This window comes from Diadema antillarum, unplaced genomic scaffold (genome assembly GCF_040938485.1).
Source record: "Diadema antillarum isolate AM-2024a unplaced genomic scaffold, OU_Dant_1.0 seq00000810_RagTag, whole genome shotgun sequence".
NCBI classification, from domain to species: Eukaryota; Metazoa; Echinodermata; class Echinoidea; order Diadematoida; family Diadematidae; genus Diadema; species Diadema antillarum.
Window position 1 is genome coordinate 185903 of NW_027271690.1, and position 12831 is coordinate 198733.

A 12831-nucleotide genomic window follows, 5' to 3' on the forward strand; every position below is an offset into this window, starting at 1 on the left:
TGATATAGTGGCAGTTGGCAGCCCTGTTTATGATACAGCTACAATGTGTCAGAACTGAGGTGCTGTTGGTTCACACTGTGTATATTGCACTGTCATCTTGAGTGCCTGTGACTTTGTTCATGAGTGTTTTCACGTGCATTTTATGGTGTGTCATATCAGATTCATGAAGTCTTTGCTACACATTTTGGAATCCAGTGCACAATTTGAACATTATTGACATACGTGTATATGTTACAAAGCTTTGTGTTTATTTCACATTCAATGTTTTAAAGGATGTGAATCTTAACATTGACAAAGTTGCAACAATGTTTCCATATGATAGATGATTTTGAAAAACTTGATGTTCTGCTACATATTGTAAAACAGAAATTTTTCGCGTGCATAAAACTTTCACAAGTTTCACAAGGAATCAAGAGCAAAAGTGTTTTGCCTTCAAAATGTATTGAATGGCAGTAGCAATTCACAAAAGTTTCCTGCTGTAAAAAAAGGGTCATTGGCTCCAATTTGCATAAGTTTCATGCCACGTATGTTCCTGGTTTTACAGTGGTCTAACCTATCCCTGTCCACATTGATGGGTTTGAGCACACCTCATGTCCCGAACTTCTTATGAATTTAAATCGGGCAGTGTTGGTGGCGTTGTCCTCAATGACAATGTACAGGACTCTGCATGAGTCAGATTGTCAAGACATAGACAGTTTCCTGCGTTCAACTGTTGCTTCTTTGGCACTTGTATTAAAGCAAAAACAAAGTCACCATATACCACATGCTTTATTTACATCTTGGGGCTAGTGACAAATATGCGGGATGAGTAGCACAGAGGAAGTGTCAATATTGCACCTTGACCATATAGTTTTGACAGTGCTTAAAAAAAAACCGGATGAATAGATTTCCTAGTGGAAGATGTTAGACCTTGCATGTTCTCTTGTTTCTGCATCTCAGCGGACGACGACGCGGAGAAACCCAAGGAAACCACTCCAGGTCGTCACATCCGGTTCTCGGATGACACTGCCTCGGGTGACTCCTCTCCTCCCGACATCAATGAGTGAGTAACGATCCATAGTAAGAGGCAGAGACTCAAATTTGATGGGATGACTGTGATCTCGGTGTTACATGTAAAGAAATGAAACCCAGAAGAGCGTGTAATCAAATGTGGTCATGTATGATAGAGTGCTATATGCATTCTGTGTTATCAGCTGGATAGGATCTCCTGTTAAAGGACAAGTTCACCTTCATAAACATAAGGATTGAGAAAATGTAGCAATATTAGTAGAACACATCATTGAAAGTTTGAGGAAAATCGGACAATCCGTTCAAAAGTTATGAATTTTTGAAGTTTTTGTGCAGTAACCGCTGTATGAGAAGACTACTGCAGAGTACGATGTCACATGCGTACAACAATATAAGGAAAGTATAAAAGGAATTTCACAAAATTTCATCTTTTGAAAAAAGTACACATTCCCTTGACTCGTTACCGACATATGTTATGGGTAATATTATTCCCCCTACCTTTAGAAAGAGGCAAGTTAAATGCTCTTTTATTATGCGAAAAAAATGAAAGTATGTTGAATTTTCTTTACATTTTCTTTATACTGTTGTACTCATATGACATCACAAGCTGTAGTAGTCTCCTCGTTCAGCAGTTCCAACACAAAACTTTTAAAAATTCATAACTTTTGCATCGATTGTCCAATTTTCCTCAAACTTTCACTGATGTGTTCTACTAATATTGCTGCATTCTCTCAATCCTTATGTTTATGAAGGTGAACTTGTCCGTTAATGATCATGGCCATTTTAACCTCTCATTCTATATACACTTGTGTTTTATTGAAAGATGCAGAGGAGCATGTGAAAGATCTCAAACTCACACTGTTAACATTACAGTTTCGTCTGCTCGAAGAAAAATTTAGTTTTTACGCTAAATTTTGGCCCAGATTTCAATGTTCTTTGATGTATTGATAAGAAATGTTAAAGGCCTGGTCCCACTGCACTTACGGAAGCAAAGAGGATGTAAAACATAAAAAATCTTGCCATCCGTTGGAAAACGCTACGCATCCGCTGTGCACTCATCGCATACGTGTTTCATACGCTCTATCCATCGAGCATCCGTCCACTGTGATTTCATCCGCGCAAAAAGTTTTAAGCTGCTTAAAACTTTTAGAACAGATGAACTTTCCGCCGTGTACGATGTAAATCCGCGACATACGAGCAACAAATGTTGTATGTCCGTTATCATCCCTTAAACGTCCGCGGTATCCTCTTTGCATCCTCTGGGCATCCTCGCAACTCACATCCGCTGCAGCTGAAAACGGAAAGAGGGAGGAAAGATATGGTACATGGAACGTCTATACATCGTTAATAGCACGGAAATAGAAAGGATGTAGGCGCATGCATCTCGGTGTATATAAAGTATTTAGAACGGACAAAGCGTTTGTTTCCGTTGGGCGTATGTGATGCATCCGCTTCATCCGCTCTTCATCCGCTCTTTCCGCTATGCGTCAGTTTTGCAATTATCTCCGGTAAACCCTTCGGAGCTGTCATCCACTTCCATCCGCTTTCATCCGCTAGGCCTCCGATGAACATCCGTTTAACATTACCGCTACATACTACCCACGTCCGTTCTTTTTCCGTTCTGTTTTCGCCAATTTTCGCCAATTTTCGCCAATTTTGTCAATTTCTGGAGCGGATGAAAGCGGATGGAGCCATCCCCGAAATTTTGCTCGTCCGCTGTGTCCTTTCTGCATATGTTTTGTGTCCATCGGCCAGTGGGACCAGGCCTTAACAGAGAGATTATTATCAGTGAGAAATTATTTCTTGAGATGATATTTGTAGGAATATACATAGTCCATTCTTTATCTGTATTATTTGTTCCTTTATGTTGCAGATTCCTAACTGACATCTGATTTCTGAAGCTCTTGCTTATTTGCTTGATTGTATGTTTGTTTTTATCCAGATTACTTCCAGAGCCACCAAACTTTGCTGCTAGACAGGAGACCCCCTCCCCAAACCTTGATCCCCAGACTTGGAGCACCCCTCCGATCAGCCCCGAGGGGTCACCCGACAGGGAGCAGGCGGTGACCCCGCCCTTCCAGTCGCCACCCCAGGAGGTGCCACCAGTCCCGGAGGACAAGGTACACGGGGGCCCCGCCCCATTCCAGTTACAGCCTCAGGCCCTGGATCAAGTCCAAGAAGCACAGAGAGGAGGGGTGGGCCAGGACTATCTCATCCTGACCCCGAAGTCCAAGGCTCCCACCCCCAGGCAGTCCCTCATTCTCACGCCAAAGATGAAACCCCCCTCGCCGAGATTGCCTTCGCCTCAAGCAATGCAACAGGAAGGTACACATGACTTCTTGATAAAGTCTATTTTCCCAGGATGGTATCTTCTTTGACACTAGAGATTATGATTGATTTACTGTTTGGAATTTATATGTTTTCATGAGCAATTACAGTTTATTCAAAGATCAGGTGCTAGTGTTCTATTATGATCAAAGCCATAGGTATTGATCAGATGGGAGAGAGAGTTGAGTGTAGCCAACTAAAACCATTGTGTACACTATACAGGGCAACTTTGCTATAGTGCGCTGATTCGGACCACTGATACTTGTTATGCTGGGTATCACATTTTATCAGTATCAAACACAGAAGAATACAAAAGGAATGGAACTTTCAAAATTACCGCGTTATGTCAGATATCTTGCGATATCCAACCTCATTAAAATGAGGTTCCGCTCTATTTGGATGTTAGAACTTTCAGCCTTTGCACTCAGTGTAATGTGGCATATCTTTTCTCGTTTTGGAACAGTGGAGAATGATGTCTTCCCAGTCCGAGTCGTAGACGAGGATGCTCCAACCCCACCCATTGGCGACGAGATACAGGTCGCTATTAGTGCGGGAGCAGCGGCTGCAGTAGAAGGAGCTGCCTTGGCCATGGACGAGGCGATGGAGGAGGAGGACGAGGAAGTCACATTTAACTTCAGCCTGCGCCATGGGGCGAGCCCAGGTCTCGATGGCAGTCCTGTCGCCATGGCAACAAATGATGCAGATGAGGATTTAGCTGAAGTGATGGACACAGGAGGTGAGATTAATTGTCCCCGCCGAACGAGTTCGAGCAGGGGACTATGAAACAGGCTCCGTACGTGTGTGTGTCTGTGTGTCAGTCTGTCCGTCTGTCCGTCTGTGCGTCCGTCCGTCTGTGCGTCCGTGTGTGATCAAAATGTTAAAAATGCTACTCCTTCGCCATTTCTAACCCGATTTTGATTCTGTTTGCTTTATATGATAGCACTACATGGGAGCTTTGAAACTTCTCTACAGAATTTCAGTTGTGACCTTTGACCTTGACCTTTGACCTATATTGTACATTTTTGCTTCAAAATCCTACTCCTTCGCCATTTCTAACCCGATTTTGATTCCGTTTGCTTTATATGATGGCACTAGGTGAGGGCTTCAAAACTTCTACACAGAATTTTGACCTTTGACTTCTTTGACCTTTGACCTTGATTTTTGACCTATATTGTACATTGCCTACAAAATGCTACTCCTTCACCATTTCTAACCCGATTTTTATTCCGTTTGCTTTATGTGATGGCACTAGGTGAGGGCTTCAAAACTTCTACACAGAATTTTGACCTTTGACTTCTTTGACCTTTGACCTTGATTTTTGACCTATATTGTACATTTTGCTACCAAATGCTACTCCTTCGCCATTTCTAACCCGATTTCGATTCCGTTTGCTTTATGTGATGGCACTAGGTGAGGGCTTCAAAACTTCTACATAGAATTTTGACCTTTGACTTCTTTGACCTTTGACCTTGACCTTTTTACCTATATTGTACATTTTGCTACTAAATGCTACTTCCGGCGGGGACATATATTACGCACCGCGTAATTTCTACTTTTCCTTGTTCTTTTGGGTGTTTTTTTTATCTGAAACCTTCCCCAAATTTCTTCTTGTAGTGCAAAAAATGAATGACTAAAAAAACTTTTTGTCTGTGTTAATGTCTTCATCACTTTCATTTTTCAAAAAAAAACTAGAACGTCACTGTTTATGGGATAATGTAAAAATTTTTTTTTTTGGTTATACAACATATACTAGTAACACTCAAAGTGTTGCCATGTATTAGATATTGATGAACTGTGCTGTTTGCTTAAGTAACTATGTGTTTTGCAATAGACTTGCTGTATGATCACTCAAAATATCCTAGACAGTGGTTTGATAGACCTTGCAATGAGAAGTCTCATGGTTGCAAATGCCTACAGAGGATGGAGCTGTACCCAGTGAGCAGTCCACATCGCCGTCTCCTGGGCCACCTCTCAGCTTCCTCTTCCAGCTGTCGCCACGGCAACCCATCCACCCTCTCAGTCCCTTCCAGTTCAGCGCCAAGGATGTGCCTGATCCTGCCAGGAGGGCGGAGGACGCCGCCGGCCCTTCCACTTCCCAGCCGACCCCGCCCAGGGCCTCCCAGGACCTCGACATCGAGCAGGCCTTCCTGGACAAGTCTTCCCCGACGGCGGGGGCGGACTGGCAGCTGACGTTCGACGAGGAGACGGAGGAGGAAGACGGGCTGGATGTTGTCGGTGGTGCAGACAAACCGATGGATGCACACAGAACGGAAGTGAAGGTGAAACTGAGTAATATGCGTCTCTTTACCATGCATTACCGAGTTCTATGTGAACTCTCTGTAAATATGTGGCTGGAACTGTATGCTTCATAATTGAACCAGCTAGAATAAACCAGGAAAATATCTTGGCATGGACCTGTAGCTGAGATGTTTTCCTTGTTTTGTCATTGTTTTCAGTTGCTGTGTGGGTTTCTATGTGTGAATTGGCTTACGATTAGAGTACTAGATAGTTCTTCATTTCTTTATGTGTATATGTATATATTTATCATTCATTGATTTATATAACACTCATTCAGCTATGGTGAAAATTAAACTCCTTGAAAATAACAACTATTTCCAGGTTCACTTTGGTGAAGATGCGGTCTTCGAGATTCCCACTGGTGTGCCCAAGCATGTCCGAGAGAGCGTCCACATCCAGACCTCCCCGGTAGCAGGCCTGACCTCTGACCTTCGCGCCGCTCCGGCGGAGGCCACGGAGAGAGCCGAGATGTCGGTGCAGACCACGCCCGGCCTGGCGCTACGGCAACGAGAGGTGGAGAAGACTCCGCCCCGCATCCCATTCGCCGAGTCTGTGGTGTCCAGGGACGAGGAAGAGCACACCACAGCTGTGGTGATTACTGCAGAAGGTAGACTAAAACTGTGGCTGTCAAAAAAACTTTTTGGAACTTATTTATTGTCGAGTCAGGATTTGAGGAATGGCAAGCCTTACGCAGTATATTTTACAGGAGTTTACAAGAATATATGAAGAGTCATACTGTTCTGCAATGTAAAGCTGTTAATGTGACTAGATGAAAACATTAATTTTCTTCTGAAAATTAAATCTTAGATAAGAAAACAGAGAAAAGATGTAACTGGCTCCCAACTGCACATATTTATTGTATAGATGTAGATGTAGGAGTCCATATTGTGTACCAGCATTAATGGCATAAAATGATTTCAGTAAAATAGTGAGCAACCATGCAAGCAAATATCCCCAAAGCTGTGGAATGTTAATTCATCACTATCACAGGATACCTTGGTAGCAAGGCATCAAGGAGTTGAACCCAGATAAGAGCTCTTACCACATGATATTGTAATACATCCCATTATTATCGCTACAAGTCTGATCATTCTGAGCATCTATTTCCCGTCCGTACCAAGAGTTGTGACTGCACTAGTGAGCAACAAATGTTTCAGCTCTAAGTGTCATGATCTTCCTACTTCACAGAACCAAGCCCTGCGGAGGGGGAGGCATTGCCCGCTCAGGAGCCTGCACCAAAGACTCCGCCCAGATCTCCCCGCACCCCAAGGTCCAAGGCCCAAACACCAACACGGTCCAGTCCAAGAATTAAGGCAAGACAGCAACAACAACGGCAACAGCAACAGCAGGAGGAGCAAGGTGAGTGTATGAGGAACGTGAGAGTTATCCAGGGATCTTGACCTTGGGATATTAAGTTTGACCGCTAACTTTCTCTTTCTGTATATGTTTAGTTCTAAAGAAAGTCAGATTTTTGGAGTGATGACTTTCACAGTTTTGTTTATATTCACAAATGTTGTTTGAGAATACTGTTCCACTGATGAGGTAAAAGAATTCAAAGAAATTATTGTAACAATTTCAGCTCTCCATAGAGTTAGGTAGTACAGGAAAGACTTGATATAAAATCCACCAGATACAAATTAAATATGAAGAGTTGGAATGCAAAAACAGATAAATGTCACTTTCTTCCTGTATGTTGTGAGGGTAAATGTGTTGAGGTTCCAGAAACTGCTACATGTTAAAACTACAATTTTTTAATTTGTCTCCTCTCTCAATACTTTGTATCATAACATAGTTCAGATACTATTATTGAGCTGTGCAATGTTGTAACAGATATCAATTCAATACTCCTGATGGTTCCTCTAGAAGCGGTAATCGAGCAACTGGCCACACCACCACCTAGCCAGCCGTCCTTCCTCTTCTCCCCGCCCCTCACCCGGTCCAGGGGCCGGCGCTCCGCCCGCAAGATCATCACCCGGGAGACTGCCTCGCCCCTCCCGCCACCGCTGGTGCCCGCAGATCTCCACTCCCAGACCACCCTAACTGTACCCTCCCCACTCCCGGGGGAGAGCCTGACGCTGACTGGAGCCTCCGGAGGAAGGAGCGCTATGAGGAGCGGTAGAAGGGGGCGACCCACTAGTGCAGCAGCAGCTGAGACATCCATGACCCAGATCAAAGAGAGACCGTCAGTGGGGCACAGCAGGTCAACCAGGTGAGGAAGGATTCTTTTGAAATATTGTCATCTGATAATGATTTTCTTTTCTTTCTCTTTTCAAAATCCAGAGGACAGTTTAGTCATGTTTTCGTAAATATACTGAGGTGTATTTTCCATGAGGACTTGTTCCTATCAAATACATTCCAATGATTGTAATGCAGTTTGAGATTTTTGCTACATCTGGCAAGCCTCAAGCACGAGGCTTATGAAAGTGTCTTTCAAATTTGAATGTGTGAGTGAATCAGTCTATCATCTCTTTCTGCCCTTCCTTCGAAGGTCAATCATCAATTGTAAAATCAATCATGAAATGTAATTTGATGCCTACTGATTTTTGCGCTTTGAATTTCTTCTCAGTATTTTCTTTGGTTGAAATTGTTGATGATTTATTTCTTGTCTCTCCGTTTTGTGAGAACTGCACTGGCATGGTAAGAAACAGAATACCAACATTGCCATGGTTTCATCTGCACAAATGTTTGTTGACTTGAAATGCTCCGTTATATTTATTGGCATGATGATAGGGTGTGGCTTGAATCTCCTTGTACTGAATCTATCTCTGTCTGAATTTTTGTTCTGCAATCATGATGGCTTGGAATAAATTTTGTTATCATAATAGAAGCATCCCGCACAGTCTGTACCACTTAAATGAGATATTGCTAGTCTTCAAGCTACACTGTATATTTCAATTTCATTTGTTGCGTTATTTGTGTGTCTGCTTTTCATACTTATGTTTCATACATTATATTTTCTTAACTTATCTTCAGAGGGTCATCTCACGCTCCTTCCCCGTCGCTGGACGACCACGTAGTCCTCCTGTCACCAGCCACGCCCGGGCCCGACTCCGAGACCAGCAAGTCCCAGGCGGTGCGGCGTAATCCGCGTCGGGCGGTGCGCCTCGCCCCGCACTCCATGACGCTGCGCACGCCGCAGGAGAGAAAGGTGCGGAAGGTGAAGCCCTGGTAGGAAACAGGATATCGATGTCGTCAAGCCACTCCCTTAAATATTCCAGGGTTTGACCCTCTTACTTCTTGATAGATTGCTATCACTTAGAAGATGCATGCCTGTGTTGTGGCCATGCATTCAATTGGGTTATACTGTAATCTAGCTAGATTATGAATTGCTTCTGTTTTTAATGCTCCTATATGTCAAAAGCAAGGTGTTTCCATAAAGGAAATATCAAATTCCTGACAAGTCATATGCAAAGACATATAATGGGTTGTGTCTGGATAACTGGGACAACTGAAAGCCACGTTGAGTAACACACAGGCATTGAAATGTCTTTAGCTGTGATAGAATATTTCTAGGCGTGGTCTACCCTCTTCTAATTTGTTAGAATACGTGTGATTACTTTCACTTGCAAACAAAAGCTTGCAATGGCAAGAAATTCTCGATCAAATTGGCAACAACTACAATGTCACGTCCTCTTCCATTGGGCGTCAGCAATGATGAAGAATGTGAAGCTCGTGTAATTGGTGCACGACCAAAAGGTGCACAAAATGCCGTGAAACTTACAGGCCCGAATTCACAAAGGTGGTTTAAACTTGGACCATGGTTTAAATTGAGACCATTGTCTAAATTAAGCGTGAAATTGGCATACATTTGGACATGTGCCTATCAATGCGAACTTGTTGCTGGGTGTCTATTTGCAATCTATCAGTCATATTTAAGCAGAAGAAATTTGCAAAAACCTTGGTCTGAATTTAAACCACCTTCATGAATTCGGGCCATAGAGTCTTGAAGTTCTGTAGAACTTCGTCCCCTAGGTGAAATGTAGCCCTGTAATTTAGTAATTTTATCATTTGTATTTTGGACATGTAAACAGCACACATTCAGCCATTTCACAACCAATATAGGCACTCCAAACTATAACGTTTGAACAGGAGCCTAGATTGGAATTTTCTGCCATACGTGAATTTATTGTTTCTTGTCAGTGTTGTAAGATGTGGCAGATGAAAGTTGATGCAATAAAAAAGACAAAATGCTGTTGTTTGGATAACAGTATTATAGGCCAGTGCAAATGTGTCTCAGAGCTGGGTCATGCTTGCGTGGTATATCTTGGTTTTCATTTTGTACATCTGAGCTAACTAAATGCTGTATCACCATGTTAGTGGACCTTGCGTCTTGCTGTGAAAAAGTGTCAGGACCTAGCTCTCGTAGGCTCGGTAATCTAAGTAAAGGGGTACACCATCAGTTTGTCTAAACTGATGGAAAAAAACATGAAATTGACTGCTGGGGAACCTTGTTACAATGAGGACCTAAAATCCATGACTATTACCTTGATATGTCAGGGGTCTGTTCCGTGAAGTCATTACATCAAAGTCTTTACGTAAATCTCAGAATGGCCAAAGTTATTGGGATGTGAGAGACTTTCAAAAAGAAGTAAAATCTATTTTAATGAAGTCTCTGATAAGTGTGTCTTAGGAGCGAAAAATCTCTAAGACACAGACCCCAGGATTCTCACTTTCTCAGAGTACAAAAGCAAAGAAATAAATTACCTTGTTATGAGAGGATTTTGTTATATCGGACCTCTTTATATAACAAGGCTCCACTGTATTTCCATCAGTGCATAGAGATTGACATTAAAAGGAACCTCTTCATGTAGCTGCCAGTGCGTAAATTGGCATGCCGTCTTAACAGGTGAAGAGTATTTGAATTGCATTAAAACCGAAGGCAATGTATATTTTGATACACCTCCGCCTGATATTTGTGCAACTGTTAGCATGTTTTTTTATTAGAGAATGTGAACTGCCCTGTGCCACATGCACTGTGTAACAATGACTGTACATGATTGTGTCTGTGTAGTCTGAAATCCATGTCATTATATAGCACCACATTGAGTTTCCAATGTGATGCTCATTCTTGTAATTACTTGAATGCTTTCCATTTGACTACCATACCAGAGTCTGCAGCAAGTTCTGTACCCCAGACATTCTGGGGGTTTGTCTTTCTTTTTTTTTTTAAATACAATAATTGTAGATTTTCTTATTCTGGTAAAAGGCTGTATCTAAAACCAGGAAGTGCTTTGTTAAGATAGGAATCAGTGAAGTTCCAACAATGTAAATGGTATAGTGGCTAGGTGTTGGCTTTATTAAAGGAGACCTCCAGATGATTTTCAGACTTTTCACATTTGAACTACTTTGAATTAGTTATACTAAGTACAGAGTTTTAGAATTTATAGTGATTGGGATGAAGAATAAGAATGTTTTCAAAATTTATAACAAATTGCAATGAACAAGGTTGATGACTGGCAGCCTCACCATAAGAATGCATGAGTTGGGGCTCAAGGAAGCAGAACAAAAGAAGACGGCATGCATAGATTTCCCACAGATTAACTTGTGGAGCAAGCGGTATTGTAATGGATTACACTGCCACATTCCTGAAATATGTGAGGCTCCTATGTCATCAACAAGGTTCAGTGTAATTTGTGTAAGATTTTTCAGAGTATTGGTTTCTCTGCTCAAGGACCACGATAAATTCCCCATATCTATACATGAAGTTGTCGATTTATGTTCTACATGATGTGAAATTATCAAAATCATCTGGAATGCCCCTTTAACCATTCTGTGAAGTTCATTCTGACATAAATAAAAATTAGTACATGCCTGCCCCATTTCTTGATACTGAAGTGTTTTCATGTGCTTTCATATACAATTTATGGAAGAGATACAAGAAAACTTACAGACATAAAAATTGAAGAGTATTTAGTGAGAATATAACAAATATTACTAAGGATTATCCATCCCCAATTCAGTGTTTAATTTGCATTTATTTCTTTACAAATTTGTTCTTGTGCACCCGAGTACAAGTGATTAATTTTGTCATTGAATGCAATGCTTTGTGTAAATACTTTCATGTTGTTTCTTTCTGCTTGTTCCAGACATGTGACTATAAAAATGATGTTATGTCTTTTTCCCCTAAAGGGGTGTGTTGCGTAACAATTTGAAAAGATATCTATCCTGTGTTAAAGGCTTGTGGATGGATTTTTTATACCAGTGTAAAAGACATGTAAAATATATGAAGAATGAGTTGAATAAAACGAGATGTAAATTGGCAAAGTGATCATCATCCAAACTGTGTTCTGTATTTACCCATATAGCCCTTGAATTAAGTCTAGCTAACTACTGATTACATGTTACTGAATGTCCATATTCAATTAAGTTATTGATTGTCACATCAACTGTACAGCTAAATTGAGCCATGTCAGATGCATTGTTAAACTTCTCTGGGTAAGATTCTTCCAGTACATTTTAGAACTAGATGCATGACTTGACATTTCCAGACACAGAATTTGAAAAAAAAAACTAGAGCTATCATTAAAAGTGATTAATTCCCCCATTACAGCAGCTGGGACTCCTATAGAAAAAAGAATTGAACCAGGCTTTGATAAAATATTCTGTTTGTGTATGTGTGTGTGTGTGTTTGTGTGTGCGTGTGTAGGTAGTACCTTCTGAGTACCTTGTGAGTTTGAGCACAAGATTTGCAACACACTGACCGCCTGCCCGACCGACCACACGCTGATTCCTTTATGCAAGGTGTACCCCCTTATACACTTTGTGTATGTGGGGGTATTAAAAAAAAAAGAAACTAGAAATGTCGCTACGGCGACTGATGCCTCCGCCATAATGCATGATTCTCCCAATAGGTGTATAGTACAATGTCTTCACAATGTGTGATGACAGTTTCACATAACTGGCAAAATATCGAAATAACAGGTTTATCAGAAATATCTTGAATGTTCACTTTCCACGAACTGGGTTTGCTATAATTGTCTATTAAAGAGTACAGGTACACATATTTTGGGAATTGAAAATTTTTACTTGACTTCTGACCGACCTTATTATAAGTTTATGCATTGAGTATAATTTTCAAGGTATGAAGAAAGAGTGTAATTACAGTACAAAATATATCTTTTTTTTTCATTTAAACCTAACCTTTGACCCTTAACCTTTGACCTTTGACCTTCTGGCTGGAAACTTCCAAGAGAATCT

The 12831-nt window shown here is 41.4% G+C and overlaps 1 protein-coding gene across 1 annotated transcript in view; it reads left to right on the plus strand.

Annotated features, from left to right (window-relative positions):
* The window catches only part of LOC139739695 (protein ELYS-like), a 57626-nt gene extending 46958 nt beyond the window's left edge, over positions 1 to 10668 (plus strand). The window contains exons 31-38 of the mRNA XM_071650305.1: positions 940 to 1042; positions 2951 to 3333; positions 3800 to 4072; positions 5254 to 5615; positions 5956 to 6241; positions 6823 to 6975; positions 7522 to 7843; positions 8608 to 10668. Coding sequence (XP_071506406.1) covers positions 940 to 1042; positions 2951 to 3333; positions 3800 to 4072; positions 5254 to 5615; positions 5956 to 6241; positions 6823 to 6975; positions 7522 to 7843; positions 8608 to 8806 — 2081 coding nt within the window. The 3' untranslated portion in view covers positions 8807 to 10668. The remainder of the gene's footprint in view (positions 1 to 939; positions 1043 to 2950; positions 3334 to 3799; positions 4073 to 5253; positions 5616 to 5955; positions 6242 to 6822; positions 6976 to 7521; positions 7844 to 8607) is intronic.
* Positions 10669 to 12831: the final 2163 nt, after the last annotated feature.